Source organism: Salvelinus fontinalis, chromosome 10 (genome assembly GCF_029448725.1).
Source record: "Salvelinus fontinalis isolate EN_2023a chromosome 10, ASM2944872v1, whole genome shotgun sequence".
Lineage (NCBI taxonomy): Eukaryota > Metazoa > Chordata > Actinopteri > Salmoniformes > Salmonidae > Salvelinus > Salvelinus fontinalis.
In genome coordinates, this window is record NC_074674.1 from 7,220,520 (window position 1) to 7,241,797 (window position 21,278).

At 43.7% G+C, this 21,278-nt stretch overlaps 2 protein-coding genes across 3 annotated transcripts; both read left to right on the forward strand.

The window, feature by feature from the left end:
- The first annotated feature begins 400 nt into the window (after positions 1 to 400).
- On the forward strand, positions 401 to 3,947 carry si:dkeyp-72g9.4 (uncharacterized). The gene is made up of 2 exons (XM_055935580.1): positions 401 to 900; positions 1,812 to 3,947. Exon 2 carries the CDS (start codon positions 1,814 to 1,816, stop codon positions 2,705 to 2,707), a length of 894 nt encoding a protein of 297 aa, XP_055791555.1. The 5' UTR covers positions 401 to 900; positions 1,812 to 1,813; the 3' UTR covers positions 2,708 to 3,947.
- Positions 3,948 to 9,222: 5,275 nt separating this feature from the next.
- LOC129863533 (putative monooxygenase p33MONOX) lies at positions 9,223 to 20,006 on the forward strand. Of its 2 annotated transcripts, none has more exons than XM_055935583.1 (8): positions 9,223 to 9,417; positions 11,594 to 11,698; positions 11,870 to 12,060; positions 14,935 to 15,055; positions 15,270 to 15,397; positions 15,656 to 15,780; positions 17,415 to 17,581; positions 17,900 to 20,006. In XM_055935583.1, the coding sequence occupies exons 2-8, from the start codon at positions 11,674 to 11,676 to the stop codon at positions 18,112 to 18,114; spliced, it is 972 nt and encodes a 323-aa protein (XP_055791558.1). In that variant the 5' UTR covers positions 9,223 to 9,417; positions 11,594 to 11,673; the 3' UTR covers positions 18,115 to 20,006. The 2 variants fall into 2 exon arrangements, with proteins under 2 accessions (XP_055791558.1, XP_055791556.1); XM_055935581.1 differs by lacking the exon at positions 9,223 to 9,417 and adding an exon at positions 9,483 to 10,215.
- The last annotated feature ends 1,272 nt before the right edge of the window (positions 20,007 to 21,278 follow it).

Here is a 21,278-nt window from a genome sequence, read left to right on the forward strand (position 1 = left end):
GCATGGTGCTTTCAAAGCCAGGGATATGGGTTTGATACCCATGGGGGACCCGTATGAAAATGTATGAAGTTGCTCTGGATCAGAGCATCTGCTAAATGACTGTAATGTTGTTCCTAGATGGAGTAGAGGAACAGTAGAATAGGGATGAGCCATATTGCATCTCTGCCCTGTGTTGAATCCTAGGGCCCATTAACCTCTCCTCCTCACAATATCTCTCCTCCTCACGATATGTCTCCTCCTCAACCTCCTCTCATTCTCTCCTCCTCAAGATATCTCTCCTCCTCTCTAAATGCAGCCTCTTTCCTCCTCTTCCTCCCTTGCCTAACCTCCTCCTCTTCTTCTCTCTATTCCTCTCCCCCCACTCCTTGTTTCTCCTACACTCTGTACGTCCATAAAATCAATTTTGCACATGATTAAGCTCAGCCACAGAATGAGATGGAGGTGCTATTTTTAGCCGGCTAAGGGAGGAGAGGGAAAGCAGGGAAGCGAGAGAGAAAAGGGGGTGGGGACAAGTCATTATTTTCGTGCTGTAGCTGTAGCTGGGGAGAGATTGGAGATCACCAGTTGGTTGGAGGCAGCTTGACTAGAGGCAGCGTGGTTGGAGATCACCAGTTGGTTGGAGGCAGCTTGACTAGAGGCAGCGTGGTTGGAGATCACCATTTGGTTGGAGGCAGCTTGAATAGAGGCAGCGTGGTTGGAGATCACCAGTTGGTTGGAGGCAGCTTGACTAGAGGCAGCGTGGTTGGAGATCACCAGTTGGTTGGAGGCAGCTTGACTAGAGGCAGCTTGGTTGGAGATCACCATTTGGTTGGAGGCAGCTTGACTAGAGGCGGAGAGAGGGGTGAGAGCAGGCAACGGAGACGAGCAAACGACACCACCTGAAAGACAGATAAGACACAGGTAAGAAGCTCTACTATATTCTACATAGAACAGGCAAAGCCAGACCCCTGGACTGATAGCTATACACATCGATGGTACGTGCCCTGAGGAAATTAAATGGTTATATCAGAGCATGCATGGCCAAGCAATAACTACACTGGCATCTTCTGTTAAAATAGACACACTGATGCTCTATGGATTTTTGTTATATAGATACATATGTTTAAAATGTAATTAATTCAAGTATGTGGGATGTGTAAAGCAGATGTACGTCATTGGAGAGGAGGTTATGTAATAGGGATTTGGTTTGTTATGCACTCAGTCCCCTGCCTAATGTAGGTTAGTAACACTGGCTGGCTGTTCATTTCCCAGTCTGTCTTCTTGACCACTGTTCCTGGTGACATAATGAGTTGTTCCTGAGACAACATTAGGAGGATAGGGAGGGAGGGGCATAATGGGTCCTAAAATGGAGAGCTGTGTCATGTTGGAAAGGTGGTAGTGTAAGCCCACCCAAAGTTCATTTTAGAATTTTTGTTCTTGCATATTTATTTGTGTGTGGGAATATATTTTTGTTGTTAGGTGGGTGGATTATGTGTGCGTATGTGTGTGCCCACTTTGCTTTCCTATTGCATTGTAATATGAGCACACCCTGAGATGTGGTGAGGGAGAGGTTACCATGGAGACAGGCTCAGCACATCTTCCTGTAAACGATTGCACATACGCACTTTCAAAACGCATATTACACTTTGCCTGTATTTTCATTTTGCCTCTATTCAATTAATTAGATGATAATTGATCATTCATGCCATAATTATCATGGCATTGTTTACATTTGACCAAATCCAAGCTTTACAAAAACAAAATATCTCAATCATTCCGAGGCTCTTCCCAGAGACTGACCTGACCAGCCTCTCTCTCCCTCCTGTTCCCAGGCATGCGTCCCCGCTCCAGACTCCTGGCTAAGAGGGGCCTACCCACCATCAGGGAGGGATATGAGGAGCTGGTACAGGACATGAACCAGGCCAACAGCCTCCACCTCCCTCCCCATGGCCAGGTCCACTCCTCTCTGTCTACCCAGGACTACTTCCTGTCCATCTGTCAGCTCGCCCGCCCAACCTTCCCCCTGGCCCAACCTGACTGTGACATCCTCACTGTGAGCTCTATGGCCTCTCTGAGGCCCTGCCTGAGGCTGCACAGACTGAGGGACCCTGTGCCACTCTGTCAGCCTCTGATTTCCAACGTCAGCAACCACACACAGTTAGAGCAGGAGGAGAGTCAGAGTGAGTGTAGTGGCCTAGAGAGAGTGGTGAATGTCAGCTCAGGTCAGACCTCCAGTAGGGTTCTCCCCAGTGTCTCGGACCCCCTAGAGTTAATCTACGGTCATGGGGAGGCACTCCTCTTAGCTGCCTGTCGCGCCCCTGACTCACAGGGCTGTAAGGGTGAGGGGAGAGAGAGTGTGACCCAGCGTCGATCACAACCCCCACTACGCGCCGACAGTTTCCCACGTATGTGTTCCACGCCTCTGACACAGCACAAAGGCAGCTGCCCTGACCTCTGCCTGATGGACCCCTCTGACCAAGAGAAGCCAAACCCTGACCCTGCTCCACCACAGACATCTTCATCAGACCAGCAGAAACCTGATGCCTCCAGCTCACTCTCCTGGAGGTTCCAGAACGACTCAGACAGGGCCCCTGCTGGTGTGAGGGGGAAGTGCACTCGCTACATGGACAAACACACAATGGTATCACACTGGATTGCTGACTGTCGCTCGGCCTGGAGAGAAGCCAGAGTCAGGGTGTGCATGCTTCCTGCCATAGCAGAGATGTAGACGCGTGGATCAGGTACAACCCTGTAAAGCCCTGCTGAGTATTGTACATAATTGATCCTTGATGTACTATACGACCCACTTGATTGGTATGTTTGGACAATGCAGGCCCATATTGCAACATCTTCTCCTCAATGAGTTTTCATACCAGACCTTTTTTTTTAACAGTTTGTAGTTTAAGACATATTGTAAACTAGCGTATGCCTCACAAAATATCACAGTCGGTGGAAAGTTGATCATGCCTATGGAAGACATCAGCGTTAGGGTAGCCTCTGGAATCCAGGCTTCTTACAGTAGTTGAACGAGACAGGATTTTGGCAGACTAGTATTTGGGTGAATAAAGATATGTGGAAAATATGCTTACATTTTCTAAGAGGATTATGTACAAAGACCAATAATGAAAAAACATGACAGATCCTAATCTTTCCGGTGTAGCGAGTGAGTGATTCCATAACTATCGCACTCCGTTCTTTGCTAATGATAACTCTGGTCAAATCCTGTTTGCAGCTGAAACAGGAAAACCATTCTACTTCTAGAGTTTCATAACAAGTGAAATGGTACAGTGTTAGAATCAGAGCTGAAGAAAATGTGATCCTATAGCTAGTTCAGGCTCCCTGTATTATATTTAAACTCAGATTATTCCCAGTGGTTCTGAAAGTGTTTCTTGTGATTTCCTCTCACCTGTATGATATATGAGTTATGCAATGACAAAGTAGGTGTGTGCAAAACTGATCAGTCTATTTCAATCTTCCACTTAATAAAGCCATGATGAAATAGTACAGATATGTTCAATCATATCATGTAATTCCCACTGAGTGAAACAGCATGTGAGATTGTTGTATTTGACTTTTTGATTGTGTGTTCTAATGGTCCTCAAAATATATCAATTGAAAGACAATATTATCATTGACTTGTAAATGGTTGAGAGCGCAGTCATGCTCCCGAGTGGCGCAGCGGTCTAAGGCACTGTATTGCAGTGCTAGAGGTGTCACTACAGACCCCGGTTTGTTTCCAGGCTATGTCACAACCGGCCCGTGATCAGGAGTCCCATAGGACGGCGCACATTGGCCCAGCATTGTTTGGGTTAGGGGATGGTTTGGCCAGGGGTGGTAGGCTGTCATTGTAAATAAGAATTTGTTTGTAACTGACTTGCCTGGTTAAAAAACATTATTTGATCATGTATAGTATGGCTTTTGTACCTCTTTCCATTGTTGACCAGTAATCTAATAAATTATGTGTTTCACCCTGCCTGTGATTGTCAGTCAATATGCTCCAAAACATAGACCTTTGCACTTCTCTTAAATAATTCTCAATCTTTTCTTAAAATAAATTGAAATTGAAAAAAAAAACTTTTGGACTCCACACATTGTAATTGAATTGTAGACATTGGAAAAAAATGCTTTGGGGGGGTTTACAATTTACTTAAGTTTACAATGTTAATTAAGAACATGAAAACAAATGGCAAGGACAAAATGATTGGCACCAAGGAGCTTATACTTGATTAAACAGTCTTTGGCGAAGATTAACTTGCTGCACCTTTCTACTGCCAATTTGGCCCACTCTTCAGCTGCAAACTGTTACATTTCTTCAGTGTTGATTGGGGTCTTCCACTAACTGCTGTTTTCAGATCTTGCCATAGGTTTCTGATTCAGATCTGGACTCATCGCTGACCACTCCAGTGTTTATTCTGGAACCATTCCTGGGTGCTTTAAGATGTGTGTCTCGGTTGTTGTCCTGCTGGAAGACACAAACTTCAACACAGTGTAACGTTCGTTCTCCTCCTCGTCTGAGGAGGAGCAAGGATCGGACCAATATGCAGCGAGGTATGAAGACATAATGATTTATTTAAAGAAAGACGAACACGAAAAAACTCTTAACAAACTACAAAATAACAAACGACGTAAACAGACCTGAACATGAGAACTTACAGACAACGAAGAACGCACGAATAGGAACAAACTCACAAATGAAACAGTCCCGTGTGGCATAAACACTAACACAGGAACAATCACCCACAAACAAACAGTGAGAACAGCCTACCTTAATATGGTTCTCAATCAGAGGAAACGTAAAACACCTGCCCCTGATTGAGAACCCTCCGATTTGACACACTGAACTCTATCAGAGAAGTAGTTGGTGAACCAGGCCAGGCAACATTTGAGAAACCAAGGCTATCGAGTCTGCCGATGAGGATGTGGTGATTAACAGAGTCTAAAGCCTTGGCCAGGTCGATGGATACGGCTGCACAGTATTGTCTTTTGTCAATGGCGATTATGATATGTGGTGCACGAATGACCAGCTTGGAAACCAGATTGCATAGCGGAGAAAGTACGGTGGGATTCAAAATGGTCGGTGATCTGTTTGTTAACTTGGCTTTCGAAGACATTAGAAAGGCAGGGTAGGATAGATATAGGTCTGTAACAGTTTGGGTCTAGAGTGTCTCCCCCTTTGAAGAGGGGGATGACCGCGGCAGCTTTCCAATCTTTGGGGAACTCAGATGATACGAAAGAGAGGTTGAACAGGCTAGTAATAGGGGTTGCAACAATTGCGGCGGATAATTTTAGATAGAGAAGGTCCAGATTGTCTAGCCCAGCTGATTTGTAGGGGTCCATATTTTGCAGCTCTTTCAGAACATCAGCTATCTGGATTTGGGTGAAGGAGAAAAGGGGGAGGTTTGGGCAAGTTGCTGTGGGGGATGCAGAGCTGTTGTCCGGGATAGGGGTAGCCAGGTGGAAACCAAGCCCAGCCTTAGAAAAATGCTTATTGAAATTCTCGATAATCATAGATTTATCGATGGTGACAGTGTTTCCTAGCCTCAGTGCAGTGGGCAGCTGGGAGGAGGTGCTCTTATTCTCCATGGACTTTACAGTGTCCCAGAACTTTTTGGAGTTTGTGCTACAGGATGTATATTTCCGTTTGAAAAAGCTAGCCTTAGCTTTCCTAACTGCCTGTGTATATTGGTTCCCAACTTCCCTGAAAAGTTGCATATTGCGGGGGCTATTCGATGCTAATGCAGTACGCCACAGGATGTTTTTGTGTTGGTCAAGGGCAGTCAGGTCTGGAGTGAACCAAGAGCTATATTTGTTCTTATATTTGTTCTATACTTATTTAAGATGGCGAGGAAAGCACTTTTAAAGAATAACCAGGCATCCTCTACTGACGGAATGAGGTCAATATCTTACTAGGGCCAGGTCGATTAGAAAGGCCTGCTCGCTGAAGTGTTTTAGGGAGCGTTTGACTATGATGAGGGGTGGTCGTTTGACCGCGGACCCATTACGGATGCTGTCAATGAGGCAGTGATGGCTGAGATCCTGGTTGAAGACAGCAGAGGTGTATTTAGAGGACAGGTTGGTCAGGATGATATCTATGAAGGGGCCCGAGTTTATGGATTGGGGTTGTACCTGATAGGTTCCATGATAATTTGGGTGAGATTGAGGGAATAACAAAGACCTGAATTTGAATGCAGCATGTTCCGATCCCTCCTTCTCTTTCTGTCCAGCAGGGTCAACCAAAAACACTTGGCCTGATTGTAGGATGGCCAAGGTGTTAAGCATGTCCCAGTTTAGGTCACCTAACATTACAAACTCTGAAGATAAATGGGGGGGCAATTAATTCACATATGGTGTCCAGGGCGCAGCTGGGGGCTGAGGGGGGTCTATAACAAGTGGCAACAGTGGGGGACTTATTTCTGGAAAGGTGGATATTTAAAAGTAGAAGCTCGAACTGTTTGGGCACAGACCTGGATAGCATGACAGAACTCTGCAGGCTGTCTCTGCAGTAGATTGCAACTTCACGCCCTTTGCAGTTCTGTCTTGGTGGAAAATGTATACACATACATAAATGCATTTTTCAGCTATGATTTTACCACTCAGAATCCAGAATGGACATGACAATGGGGCCAGCAGAGGATGTAATACACCCTTACAACAATCTATTTTTTGTTCTTCTTGACTTGTTATCTGGTAAACTGACACTATGTATCAAGAAAAGAGCCCCAAATAGGGGTTAGTGTACTCCAGTAAGAAAGGGCTGGTTTAGATTAAAAACTATTGCTCTGTGTCCCCATCCATAGGGGCATGAGAGACTAGTCAGTGGTAGAATTGAGTTGGCACTTTATTGGCCCAAACACCCATAGACCCACAAGGTTGAGGTTACTCATGGACAGTAATTAGTCATATTTTTTTGTTGTTGCATTGATGCATTGTGTCTTCAAACTGTCCAAGAATAGAATCCAAAGTGTTAGGAAATATTTGTTCCCATAATTACAAAGGAGGATGTCTCTCGTCATACCTCTGGCACTTTAGTCAGACTGCCAGACTGTGCACCACAGAGCCAATCAGAAGAGAATACATACAGGTCAACGGTGCCAATTGAAAGTCAAGGGGTGTGTCTGTGCCTTTTGGATTACTCTCTCTTTACAGATAACCCCTGTGGTTCAAGTCAAGAGCTACCCTTCCCATTTCAGTCTGCTCTGCACATGTCTGAAAGTGACAGAGCCAGCAGCCAAGAGAGTTTTTCACAGTATGTCATAAACAATTATTACACTTATGAATGTATGTAAAATGCTAATATGTATTAGATCCAGTACAATGGAATAACTAAGACCTGAATTTGAATGCAGCGTGTTCTGATTCCTCCTTCTCTTTCTGTCCAGCAGGGTCAACCAAAAACACTGGGCCTGATGGTTCATGCAGATACTGGGGAAGCAATATAGAAAAGTATTGATCCCTTAAATGATTTTACTATTAAATGACCCATATCACAACCCTCATACCTCTTCACAAAAATGTACCTAAATCAATTTTGGAAAAAGGATTTTACTCACAAAAGACGTAGGAATTTATTTTCCCAGTTAGAAATAGTAGGCCGTGTATCAAATAACTATTTTCATCAGAAAAACGAACCCTCAAATGCACTATTGCATTTTGTAAGTTGTCTGCAGGTGGCTTGTTGTGAATGCACTCAAATATCAAGGCATTATCAGGTTATGTAAACTGCGTTCTAATTCTCAACGTAGAAGGATTTGTCTTAATGTACAGTATATGAAAGTGATGCTATGAAAAGGATTCTTTCACGTTATCAAGCTCACTGTGACTGACAAATCACTGCCTATTACTGTGATTAAAAAGAGCATATGAAACACTTGAGGCCGACCTTTTTCATGAGGCCGACCTGTGCACCTTCCTTTAAGCACCTCTGTTTGAACACCTCTCCTGTCCTTGATCCATTCCACATACAGCCATTTGCGGATCTTTTCAGTGTCCATGTGAAAGATAGTTATTGCGAGGATGGAACATTTGTTGACTTAAAAGTTTTTTTTTAAACACCCATGTAAAATTAAGTTCTGCAAAGCTTACAGATTTAAATCTAATAGCATGAGATGAATGTAGACAAACATCAGAGTGTGCAAAATGAAGGTATAGTCAGTGGACATACTGGGCCTTGTTTGAAGTCACCAGGTCACATGACAAAGGAGCTAATGAAATTCTAAATTTTAAAAAATTAATGGAAACCCATGTGAGATAAAAATGGACAAACTAAAGGGTGTGCAATAAAGAAGGGTAGTCAGTGGACATACTGGGCCTTGTTTGAAGTCATTAGGTCACATGACCAAGGAGCTTTTGAAATTCTACATTTTGAAAATTCATGTAAAACCATGTGAAATAAAAATGGACAAACTAAAGGGTGTGCAATGTGTAGGCCCACTGAGTGGACATTCTGAACCTTGTTTGAAGTCACCAGATCACATGACCAAGGAGCTATTGAAATTCTAGATTTCATTCTACATTTTGAAAAATTATTTTAAAATCTTGTGAGATGAAAATTGACAAACTAAAGGGTGTGCAATATAGAAGAGTAGTCGGTGGACATTCTGAACCTTGTTTGAAGTAAGTATGTCACATGACCAAGGAGCCATTGAAATTTGAATATAAAAAAAGTTTGTACTTTGTTCACGCTCCCTAACTAATTCAACTAGGAATACAGAACGCTGCTCACATTTCCACATGTTTATTAGCTTTGGAAAGCAAATTAATGTCTAAATCGTGAAAATAAGACCCGTGCAATGTTGTGCGCAATTTTTCCAACATCACGACACGTATTTGGAGTCTGTGGCTCAAGTGGTTTGAAAGCTATTGAGGTTTGAAAGCGCGAATATCCGTCGAATATCGAACTTGAAACTGTCTTTACCTCGGTGAGATTTATAGCATGGTAAATAACAGATTAGAAAATCCTAGAATTAAACAGGGACGTTATTTATATATAAAAAATAAAATAATTAGATTACAATGTATATAAAACGTAGTTTCAAGACCTCGTATGTGCAAGCCTTGTTATGGACATTGCTATCTGAATATCAACGGTATCAGCCCAATAGTAGATTTGTGCAAACAAGTCACACAGTGCCCCCAGTGACAGGAGTCAGGACATAACAATCAAATCAAATTAAATAAAATGGTATTGCATTTGTCACATGCGTCGAATACAACAGACTTCGATTTTACGGTCCACTTGGGTGGTTATATTGTCGCGAGACTACACAAAACCACGCACCGTCACTGTGCGGAATTTCCTTTATTCTTCAGATAGGGAACTGGATATCATGTCTGAAATGTGTCTTTGGTGTTCTGTAACCTTTCCCATTGACATTGTAAGGTTACGACTGTTTTCATCTTTAACGTGTCTGTTGTAAGCGGCGTGGGGCTTTTTATCTGGTAAGTTTAAACTAAATTGTACGTGTTAGATCGTGTTTTTCATTCTATCGTCACCATTGTTGCGGTTACCCAAGCATCATGATCGCTCGCTAGCAAGCTGAGTATTCTCAATTACTCACTAGCTTGCTATGGCTGGTCATCTGCTTCGTATAATGCAATTGAAAGTTTATTGTTGTAGTTAGGCATTAGATTTTATTTGACCAACAAACAGTTTTGGTCCTCTCAGAACCGCTATTCTATTCCACTCGATGTGTCAATTATCACCGTCTGACACGTAACGTAAAATCGATAAGAAATTATTAGATTGTCCGATAAATGTAATTGTGTGCCATATTCACGGATATTAACTAGTGTTTATAAGGGGAAACGTAGTCATTTGCACAACTGAATGCTTTCAACCGAAATGTGTCTTCCGCATTTAACCCAACCCCTCTAAACCAGAGAGGCTGCATTAATCGACGCCCAGGGAGCAATTGTTGTGGAGATTAAATGCCTTGCTTAAGGGCAGAACCTTGCCTGCTCGGAGATTCGAACAAGCAGCTTTTCAGTTACTGTCCCAACTCTCTAACTGCTCGACTACCAGTCACACACATAACTATATAGCCGTATACTGTGCTGTTCTGACGAGCTATTATCTGCTCTGGTTTAGAGCTGTTGTTCTGAACATGGCCCCAGCCACAGACCACCTGTCTGACATGTCCTCTTCTTATTGCTGTGTTTTGTTCCTTTCCAGCGTTCCAGGTCTGTACTCCTCCTCCTGTCCCACAATGCTTTATCAGCAGGCCTTATTGTCTGAGAGTGAGCCAGATTAACCCAGCCTATTGTAGTGGTCATTCATTCCATTCAGCACTACACACATGGTTAGCATGGGCCTCTATATCAGGGATGGTGGGGGGTCACAAAAAATCAGTACGCACATCCACACACACACCACCGTTTTAGGGCCCTAAGCAAAATTTAGTTGCCCCCCCCCCCAAATTGCGAGCAAAATATTTTAACAGACCTGCAATTCTACACATTTTTGCCATGGGTTGTAGAGAAAAGATTGCAGATCTAAAGCAAGTTTGCTGCAATTCTACACATTTTGCCATCTGGTGGTGAGAAGATTTTGCATGAAACTTATGAAATTGCAATTCTATTAATTTTGCCTTTGGGCAGAGAGAAAAATGGGACATTTTACAGCTAATATCCTGCAATTCTACACATTTTGCAATGAGGGGGATTGATCAGTGGGCATAAAGGAGGTCGGATCACCAGTTGCCCATCTCAGCTCTATAGCATTGAACTAGCCTACATTTCAGGTCGTGTTCTGTAGTGAAGACTTCGACCTCCCTGGCACATTTGTCCAGACTGCTTTCTCAAATAGCACGGGAGAATAGAACACTAAAACAGAACACAACACCATATCAGCTGCCAAGGAGAGAAACATTGACTCACCCCAGCGGCGCAATGCTGTCAATAAACAAGCTGTTACCCTTGTTTTGACTAAGGCTGTCAATAAACAAGCTGTTACCCTTGTTTTGACTAAGGCTGTCAATAAACAAGCTGTTACCCTTGTTTTGACTAAGGCTGTCAATAAACAAGCTGTTACCCTTGTTTTGACTAAGGCTGTCAATAAACAAGCTGTTACCCTTGTTTTGACTAAGGCTGTCAATAAACAAGCTGTTACCCTTGTTTTGACTAAGGCTGTCAATAAACAAGCTGTTACCCTTGTTTTGACTAAGGCTGTCAATAAACAAGCTGTTACCTTTGTTTTGACTAAGGCTGTCAATAAACAAGCTGTTACCTTTGTTTTGACTAAGGCTGTCAATAAACAAGCTGTTACCCTTGTTTTGACTAAGGCTGTCAATAAACAAGCTGTTACCCTTGTTTTGACTAAGGCTGTCAATAAACAAGTGGTTACCGTTGTTTTGACTAAGGCTGTCAATAAACAAGCTGTTACCCTTGTTTTGACTAAGGCTGTCAATAAACAAGTGGTTACCGTTGTTTTGACTAAGGTTACTTGCTGTCATTGGCCACTGACTCCAGCATGCACCTGGAAGTTTTCCCATGATTATCTGATATTGTTTCTTTGAAATGAGCATGTACACTGTACATTTAATTACAAATAAAATAGTGATTTAAAAAAAGGTTTTTCAGGGTTGTTGAAATTTGATATTCTCTTCCTCCCCTGAAGGTCCAGTCCAGTCTTTTGTCAGGTTGGATTCATCTGAACACTACCTCATTGTCAGCCATAAGAGTCGGCCTTCTGAAACAATGTCCAGGTCAGGAGATATACCAGGTAGGGCTGGGGGGCAGTGAGAGTGGGCATTACAGTGTTGTGTACTTGTTTTTAAATGGTTATGTTATATGTAAACATATGCTTCCAACACATATAGCTCATAATTCATGTATTTTGAGACCATTTTGAGTGATTTTTTTGAGTTTTAATGCTTCAACATTCCCCCCTCAGCCCTGGAGTCTGGGACCTCAGAGGGGCTCCTGGGAGGCATGTCCCTACCTGTTGGCATGACCCGCCGTGCCATGAACTATGATGACAATATGGAGGCGCCCATGTCCCCGCCTCCCTCTGATATCAACATCAACAACCTGTGGGCGAAGAGGCCTGTCGTCCCACCCAGGAGGTTCCGTCATCAGGCTGAGGTAGATGCCACACTTCCACTGCTCTCCAACCTCACAGTTCAGATGGGGCTGTGTCTGTCCGTCAGTGGAGGCTGCTGAGCGGTTGATGGCTCATAATGGGTAGAACAGAGCAAATGGAATGGCATCAAACACATGGAAACCATTAGTTTGCTGTATTTGCTACCATTCCACTGATTCTGCTACAGCCATTACCGCAAGCCCGTTCTCCCCAATTAAGGTGCCACCAAATTCCTGTGCCGTCAGTATTCATAAAGCGTCTCGGGGTAGGAGTGTTGATCTAGAATCAGGTCCCCCGTCTATGTAAACGTATTCATTAGATCTAAAAGGCAAATCTGATGCTACATCAGCCCTCATACTCTGACACGCTGATGTGTCAATGTGATGCTATTCTACTAGGCTATGTACAGATCCTGTTGTATTGCTGCATTACTATAGTTAATATTTACTGTATACACAGTGCATTCGGCAAGTATTCAGACCCCTTGACTTTTTCCACATTTTGTTATGTTACAGCCTTATTCTGAAATGAATTCAATTGTTCCCCCGCTACCCCTCAATCTACACCCAATACCCAATAATGATAAAGCAAAAACTGTTTTTTAGATATGTTTGCAAATGTATAAAATAAAAAAACTGATATTACATATGTATTCAGACCCTTTATTCAGTACTTTGTTGAAGCACATTTAGCAGCGATTACAGCCTCGAGTCTTCTTGGGTATTACGCTAAAAGCTTGGCACCTGTTTTTGGGGAGTTTCTCCCATTCCTCTCTGCAGATCCTCTCAAGCTCGGTCAGGTTGGATGGGGAGCGTCAATGCACAGCTGTTTTCAGGTCTCCAGAGATGTTCGATCGTGTTCAAGTCTGGGCTCTGGCTGAGCCACTCAAGGACATTCAGAGACGTGTCCCGAAGCCACTCATGCATTGTCTTGGTTGTGTGCTTAGGGTTGTTGTCCTGTTGGAAGTTGAACCTTCACCCCAGTCTGAGGTCCTGAGCGCTCCGGAGAAGGTTTTCGTCAAGGATCTCTACTTTTCTACAATTTCCCTCGATCCTGACTACCGGTAGTCTCCCAGTCCCTGCTGGAAAACAACCTCCAGATGTGACGCTTGGCATTCAGGCCAAGGAGTTCAATCTTGGTTTCATCAGACCAGAGAATCTTGTTTCTCATGGTCTGAGTCCTTTAGGTGCCTTTTGGCAAACTCCAAGCGGGCTGTCATGTGCCTTTTTTACTGAGGAGTGGCTTCCGTCTGGCCACTCTACCATAAAGGCCTGATTGGTGGAGTGGTGCAGAGATGGTTTTCCTTCTGGAAGGTTCTCCCATCTCCCCGGAGGAACTCTAGAGTTCTGTCAGAGTGACCATCAGGTTCTTGGTCAACTCCCTGATCAAGACCCTTCTCCCCCGATTGCTCAGTTTGGCCAGGCGGCCAGCTCTAGCAAGAATCTTGGTGGTTCCAAATGTCTTCCATTTAAGAATGATGGAGGCCACTGTGTACTTGGGGACCTTCAATGCTCCAGAAATGTTTGGGTACCCTTCCCCAGATCTATGCCTTGACACAATCCTCTCTCGGAGCTCTAAGGACAATTCCTTTGACCTCATGGCTTGGTTTTTGCTCTGACATGCACTGTCAACTGTGGGACCTTATATAGGCAACTGTGTGCCTTTTCTAAATCATGTCCAATCAGCAGCATACCACCCTGCATACCACTGCTGGCTTGCTTCTGAAGCTAAGCAGGGTTGGTCCTGGTCAGTCCCTGGATGGGAGACCAGATGCTGCTGGAAGTGGTGTTGGAGGGCCAGTAGGAGGCACTCTTTCCTCTGGTCTAAAATAAATATCCCAATGCCCCAGGGCAGTGATTGGGGACACTGCCCTGTGTAGGGTGCTGTCTTTCGGATGGGACGTTAAACGGGTGTCCTGACTCTCTGAGGTCATTAAAAATCCCATGGCACTTATCGTAAGAGTAGGGGTGTTAACCCCGGTGTCCTGGCTAAATTCCCAATCTGGCCCTCAAACCATCATGGTCACCTAATAATCCCCAGTTTACAATTGGCTAATTCATCCCCCTCCTCTCCCCTCTAACTATTCCCCAGGTCGTTGCTGCAAATGAGAACGTGTTCTCAGTCAACTTACCTGGTAAAATAACGGTAAAAATTTTTTTTTTAAAAATTGAATTTACCACAGGTGGACTCCAATCACATTGTAGAAACATCACAAGGATCATCAATGGAAACAGGATGCACCTGAGCTCAAATTCGAGTTTCATGGCAAAGGGTCTGAATACTTATGTAAATGTATTTCTGTCTTATTTTTAATACATTTCAAAAATGTCTAAACCTCTCAGCCTATTGCCTATTGTCAGCCTGTGTTAAGACATTTGTCATTATGGGGTATTGTGTGTAGATGAGGGGGAAAAAATATTTTGTCCATTTTAGAATAAGGTTGTAATGTAACAAAATGTGAATGGGCAAGACAGAAAAGTAAATACCTTTGAACAGGGTATGGTCATAGGTGCCAGGTGCACCTGTTTGTGTCAAGAACAGCAACGCAGCTGGGTTTTTCACGCTCAACAGTTTCCCGTTTGTATTAAGAATGGTCCACCACCAAAAGGACATGGAGCCGACTTGACACAACTGTGGGAAGCATTGGCGTCAACATGGGACAGCATCCCTGTGGAACGCTTTCGACACCTTCTAGAGTCCACGCCTGACAAATTTAAGCTGTGGTGGTGGGGGGGTGCAGTTCAATATTAGGAAGGTGTTAATGTTTTTTTTACTCTGTGTCTATGACCCCAGGTGTACCTATTCATGCAAATGCTCCTCTAACTTCCTCTGATCCATTGGTGTGTTTTTTTGTTGTTTTTCTCTCGTTTTTAAAGGAGGATGAATCTGGAATTAACCTAACCCATGCTGCGACTTTTGACCCTGGCCACAGGCCAAATATGCCTGTCGTGGTGAAGGCCAAAGCCTCCTCCGTCATCATCAACTCTCTGATGACCAGTAAGACTTTACCATGATCGTGAATGATGGTTACTATATTGTTGGTGTATTAACCTCAGCATGACCTATTCCAATGTTGCTGCTCATTAATGGAACACTGATTAGCTTTTATTTTGATTGTAATCAAGCTCGTATTGGATAACGTTAGGCTGTCTGTCTCCTCAGCGGAGAAACACGTCCTCCTTTAATACAGTATGTTGTCTGTTTTTTCCAGAGCAAACCCAGGACAGCATGTACAGGTTTGAGCAGCAGGCTGGGCTGAGAGACACTGGGTACACCCCCCATAAGGGCCTCACTGCTGAGGAGACCCGCCACCACCACCGCATGCCTGAGTCATTCCAAGTGGGTCTTTATTTTATTGCTTACTGAGGCACGACTTTATTTTCCTGGAGTCAGATAATTATTAACAGAAATATACATCCATATTTTTATTAAATGTATTTTCCTTTGATAGGTTTGATAAAGCATAAACAAAGTGAAATTAGTGAATCCTCAAAATCTCAGTTAGCAATCTATGTCAAGGAGGAGTGATTCACAAGGTTTTACTGTTAATAATATTCATCACACCATGTTATTTTTTCCTTGATGTATTGCCTGTAGAAAATGAACATTCCAACTGTGGATATGGGAGCGGGACAGAAGGGAGGACATGAGGACAAGCAAACATCATCTGCTCAGTCCACCCCTAATACCACTCCTCAGAGCTCACCTAAACAGAACCGCAGGTAAGTGCAACCATGTTCTCGTTACCATTTGTTCATGGAAATGTGCTGTATTTTGACCCAGGACACCAAATAAATTTATCAAAAAGCAAAACCTCACTTTTTCAGGACCCTGTCTTTCAAAGATAATTCGTAAAAATCCAAATAACTTCACAGATCTTCATTGTAAAGGGGTTTAAACACTGTTTCCCATGCTTGTTCAATGAACCATAAACACTTAATGAACATGCACCTGTGGAACGGTCATTAAGACACTAACAGCTTACAGACGGTAGGCAATTAAGGTCACAGTTATGAAAACTTAGGACACTAAAAACTTAGGACACTAAAGAGGCCTTTCTACTGACTCTGGAAAAACACCAAAAGAAAGATGCCCATCTGTGTGAACGTGCCTTAGGTATGCTGCAAGGAGGCATGAGGACTGCAGATGTTGCCAGGGCAATAAATTGCAATGTCCGTACTGTGAGATGCCTACGACAGCGCTACAGGGAGACAGGATGGACAGCTGATCATCCTCGCAGTGGCAGACCACGTTTAACAACACCTGCACAGGATCGGTACATCCGAACATCACACCTGCGGGACAGGTACAGGATGGCAACAACTGCCCGAGTTACAACAGGAACGCACAATCCCTCCATCAGTGCTCAGACTGTCCGCAATAGGCTGAGAGAGGCTGGACTAAGGGCTTGTAGGACTTTTGTAAGGCAGGTCCTCACCAGACATCACTGGCAACAACGTCGCCTATGGGCACAAACCCACCATCGCTGGACCAGACAGGACTGGCAAAAAGTGCTCTTCACTGACGAGTTGTGGTTTTGTCTCACCAGAGGTGATGGTCAGATTCGCGTTTATTGTCGAAGGAATGAGCATTACACCGAGGCCTGTACTCTGGAGTGGGATAGATTTGGAGTTGGAGGGTCCGTCATGGTCTGGGGCGGTGTGTCACAGCATCATCGGACTGAGCTTGACATCCTCCTCCCTCATGTGGTACCCTTCCTGCAGGCTCATCCTGAAATGACCCTCCAGCATGACAATGCCACCAGCCATACTGCTCGTTCTGTGCATGATTTCCTGCAAGACAGGAATGTCAGTGTTCTGCCATGGCCAGCAAAGAGCCCGGATCTCAATCCCATTGAGCATGTCTGGGACCTGTTGGATCAGAGGGTGAGGGCTAAGGCCATTCCCCCAGAAATGTCCAGGAACTTGCAGGTGCCTTGGTGGAAGAGTGGGGTAACGTCTCACAGCAAGAACTGGCGAATCTGTTGCAGTCCATGAGGAGGAGATGCACTGCAGTACTTAGTATCTGGTGTGGCAACCAGCTGCATTGACTGTTACTTTTGATTTTGACCCCCCCCCCCCCTTTTGTTCAGGGACACATTATTCCATTTCTGTTAGTCACATGTCTGTGGAACTTGTTCAGTTTGTCTCAGTTGCTGAATCTTATGTTCATACAAATATTTACACATGTTAAGTTTGCTGAAAATAAATGCCGTTTACAGTGAGCGGATGTTTCTTTTATTGCTGAGTTTACATGTGCCCTTACCCACCTTATCTAAATGAGCATGAGTATGAAGCCTATTCTGCGGCCACCGTAAAGTGGTTGACCATCTGGTATTTCTCTGTGTTCCTGGCAGGGGCTGGTTGTCCAGCCAGAGCTCGACAGCATCTGTCAGCAGCTCAGACCTCAGTGCCAGCTCTAACACCAGTGTGGACATGGGTGCTGCTGAGGGGGGAGGAGCAGTCGAACGCTGGGGTATCTTTGGACCACGTCCGGTTGTTCAGAAATCCACTACCGACCCAGGTACTGACCACACCATTAATGGGATTTGGGGAGGATGATATTTTCCATGTTTTTTCATCTTGCTTCCTCTAAACTGTAATCCTGTTGGTAGATTGGCTCAATGTTCTTTGATGTGAATTACACATTAATATGATTGTTTTTACATGGTCGTGTACTAAATCGGTACACTTGATTTTCATTGTGTATCAGACATCTTTATTTATGGTGAATTTGTGCATTTTTAACAAATTATTCTTTTGAGATGTTCATAGTCTAGGTTGAGTTTGTCATGTTGTCATTGTTCTCCTGTCTAAGACCAGTCCTGTGTATTCTCTCCAGGGGGTTTTGCTCTCCAGTCGTACCGCGGGGCCCAGAAGCCCACCCCCATGGAGGTGATGAAGGCTCAGGCCACTCGGCTGGCTCATGACCCTGCTGTTAACCAACAGGCCCCTCCCAAGATGGAGATCCCCGCCACGGAGAGCAGTAAACCGTCAGCACGGCCGCAAAAGCTCAAACCTCGAGACATAAATATCCTCACGCCCTCAGGTTTCTGAGCTGTACCATGTTGTCACTACTCCTTCATTTTGTAGCTGGTCTACCATCTAGTCCAAGGCTCTCCAACCCTGTTCCTGGAGAGCTACCCTCCTGTAGGTTTCCACTCCAACTCTGTTCCTGGAGAGCTACCCTCCTGTATGTTTTCACTCCAACCTGATTCAGCTTAACAACCAGCTAATTATTGGAATCAGGACAGTCTAGGACAGTCTATTCTAGTCTATTCTCTCCCCACTTCTATTATTTAACACCCTTGTTTTGCCTCAGCCTTTTGCCTTGTAATAGAACCGTGTATATTTACTTAGTATGTATGGTCCGACTGTGAAGATGTTCTGATGCATGGTGTTGCAAAGTGTAACTCTCTGACTGTTTTGACAAAGACTAAAAGTCACACTGTGTTCATGGTTTGGTCATTCAGTTGGCGTGTGAATCTCATTCAGAAGTACATTATAACTAGCTTTTCATGGTCTGCAGATTTCTGTAAGATGTAATGATTCACATTGTCTCCAAGAACATTATGGTGATTATTGTTCACCCTCAAGGAAGTGTGTTTTTATTTAATTCGTGCATCCACATTCCTGCTGTCAAGTCGACCGCTTTGAAGTTGAAACACTGTCAGTAAAACCCTGCAACAGAATGTTAATAACATGTTGCATATTAATCAGAGAACTGTTATTATTTGATTGACCCTGTTCAGGTATTTTCACTTTTTTTTATAAATACATAGAGAAAAGATCCATATATATACCTCACCTGTGGTCTTTGTTGTAAATATCTGATTAAAAAAAACAATGCTAACAACAATCAAAAAAGTCATGGTTCCATCTTCCAGAATTTGTCTGATCCATCAACCTTCCAGAAACAATGGAAAGATAGTCAGCACTGCAGAGGTCAAAGAACCTGCCGGGGAAGGATGGATTTAGAAATGTAACTGTTGGTAAATGTCATAACCGTTCCTAGGGCAAGATTAGTTACTGATTGACAGGAATAGAAACCTGCAGCTGTTGTGATGTGAGGTGGTGGTCATGTCTTCGGCAGATACTAACTATCGCCAGTAGGTGGAATCCCCCTCTTTGTGACACCATCTGCACTGTGGCTGGACAACTCACAGGCTGCAGTGCTGAGATTACATTTAACCCTGTACAGTATTGCTGTGTCAGACTATATATGTGCCCCTGACTGATATACTGCCCTGTGAGATTCCCTCACGTTTACTAATTGTTAATCAAGCCGGTGAATATCAATAGCTCAGTTGTTCATGTAAAACATATAGGCACAAACAGAGCCAGTCAGCTGATATTCCCTCTATGCTTTAACATAATGGGTTTCCTCAGCCCCCCATGGCTTCATTCAAAGCCACCCTTCTTATTGCCACAGGCACAACCCATGCCTTGCAGTAATCATTCCCCCGCCCCCACCAAATCTCTCCCAGAGTGACTGCATAGCATGTCATTTCCTACACCTACGCGGTGGACCCTATGGGATGTCTGGTGTTGATCTGGAGACAGCGGTCCACCCTTGCCTCGGCCTGCTGCCCAGCCTGTGACTGAGCATTCTGCTCTCTGACTTGCTGTTTGTTATGGAGCAAAAACTCTGTGGGCCACACCAATATATCTGGGGGAGAAGGCGAGCATAGTAAAATCTACACAAATGAACTCTCGCCCTCAATCTTGATGCAACAAGTAACATTTTTCTATTGGCTGTCACTTGGATTCAAAGGTTTTTATGACGCAGTAGCTATTACATTTATCTTCAAGAATCTCTTCTAGACCTCCCACTCTAGCACAAAGTTAAGCAATAGTTGGAATTGCCAGTTTTGGTGGGGACGTCAGATCACCATGGGAACGTTCATGGGAAGGGTTTCCCTTTCATAATAAATATATATGTTCTTTAACAGCTTTCATCCAAAGTGACTTACAGTCATGTTTCATTCCTATATGTATTGTCAGTGATGAAATTACTTTATCAACTACAATATAAATACACACAACTCAACAACACACTCACTCAACACACTCACCAACACACTCACTCAACACACTCACCAACACACTCACTCAACACACTCAACACACTCACACAACACACTCACCAACACGCTCACCAACACACTCACACAACACACTCACCAATACACTCAACAACACACTCACCAACACACTCAACAACACACTCACACAACACACTCACCAACACACTCACCAACACACTCACCAACACATTCAACAACACACTCAACAACACATTGACACATCCAGATGAACACATATACAGGTTCTACTCACAGACACAGCATCCGTTCTTTTAGCTGGCCGCACCATCCCACACAGACGTGTCCACAAGAGGCAGAGGTGCTCTTCTGCATGACTACTGATGACGGGGTTGTCCCCTGGTCTACACTGGACTAGGGTGGGGAGCTTTGTGTAAAATCAGACAATGACAACTCTATGCTATATCCTCCTGGACCACATTAAAATGTTATTGAACACACGGACGACTATGCATTACCATGAAACACATGAAACATTTAAAACCATTAGAATAATGTCTGCCATAGGGAATATAGCCATTAAAAACAAATGGTCCATCTTTGAAAGCTACGTATCATTTTGTCTGAGTAAATGAGTAAGAAACAAAAGATACATATTGCATTATTGTTGTGCTTTGATGTCTTAAACTCTGACACTCCCATCATCCCATCATTTGTCTAATATCACATATATTCTCTTGAGGTGTACTTTACCTTGATCAGAATACACTCTTTGGTGAAATTATGACACTCCAGATCTGGCCATTAGGAAAAGTATCCTGTATCATGTGTGTGTGGTTTGGTTTTACTATTCTTGTGGGGACCAGAAGTACTCACAAGGATAATAAAACAAGGAACATTTCGTTATGGGTTAGATTTAGTTTCAGGGTTAGTGTTAGGGGCTAAGATTAGGGTTAGGTTAAGGGTTATGGGTTAGGGAAAATAAGATTTTGAATGGGAATACATTTTTCGGTCCCCACAAGGATAGTAAAACCAATGTGTGTGTGTGTGTACTTGTTTTCCTACATTATCAGGACCCCAATGTCCTCACATTTCAACCGAATGTAGTGAAAATGTAGGAAAACAATAGCTTTTTTGAAGTCAGGACTTTTTTCAGGTCCTGAATTTGTTCAAATC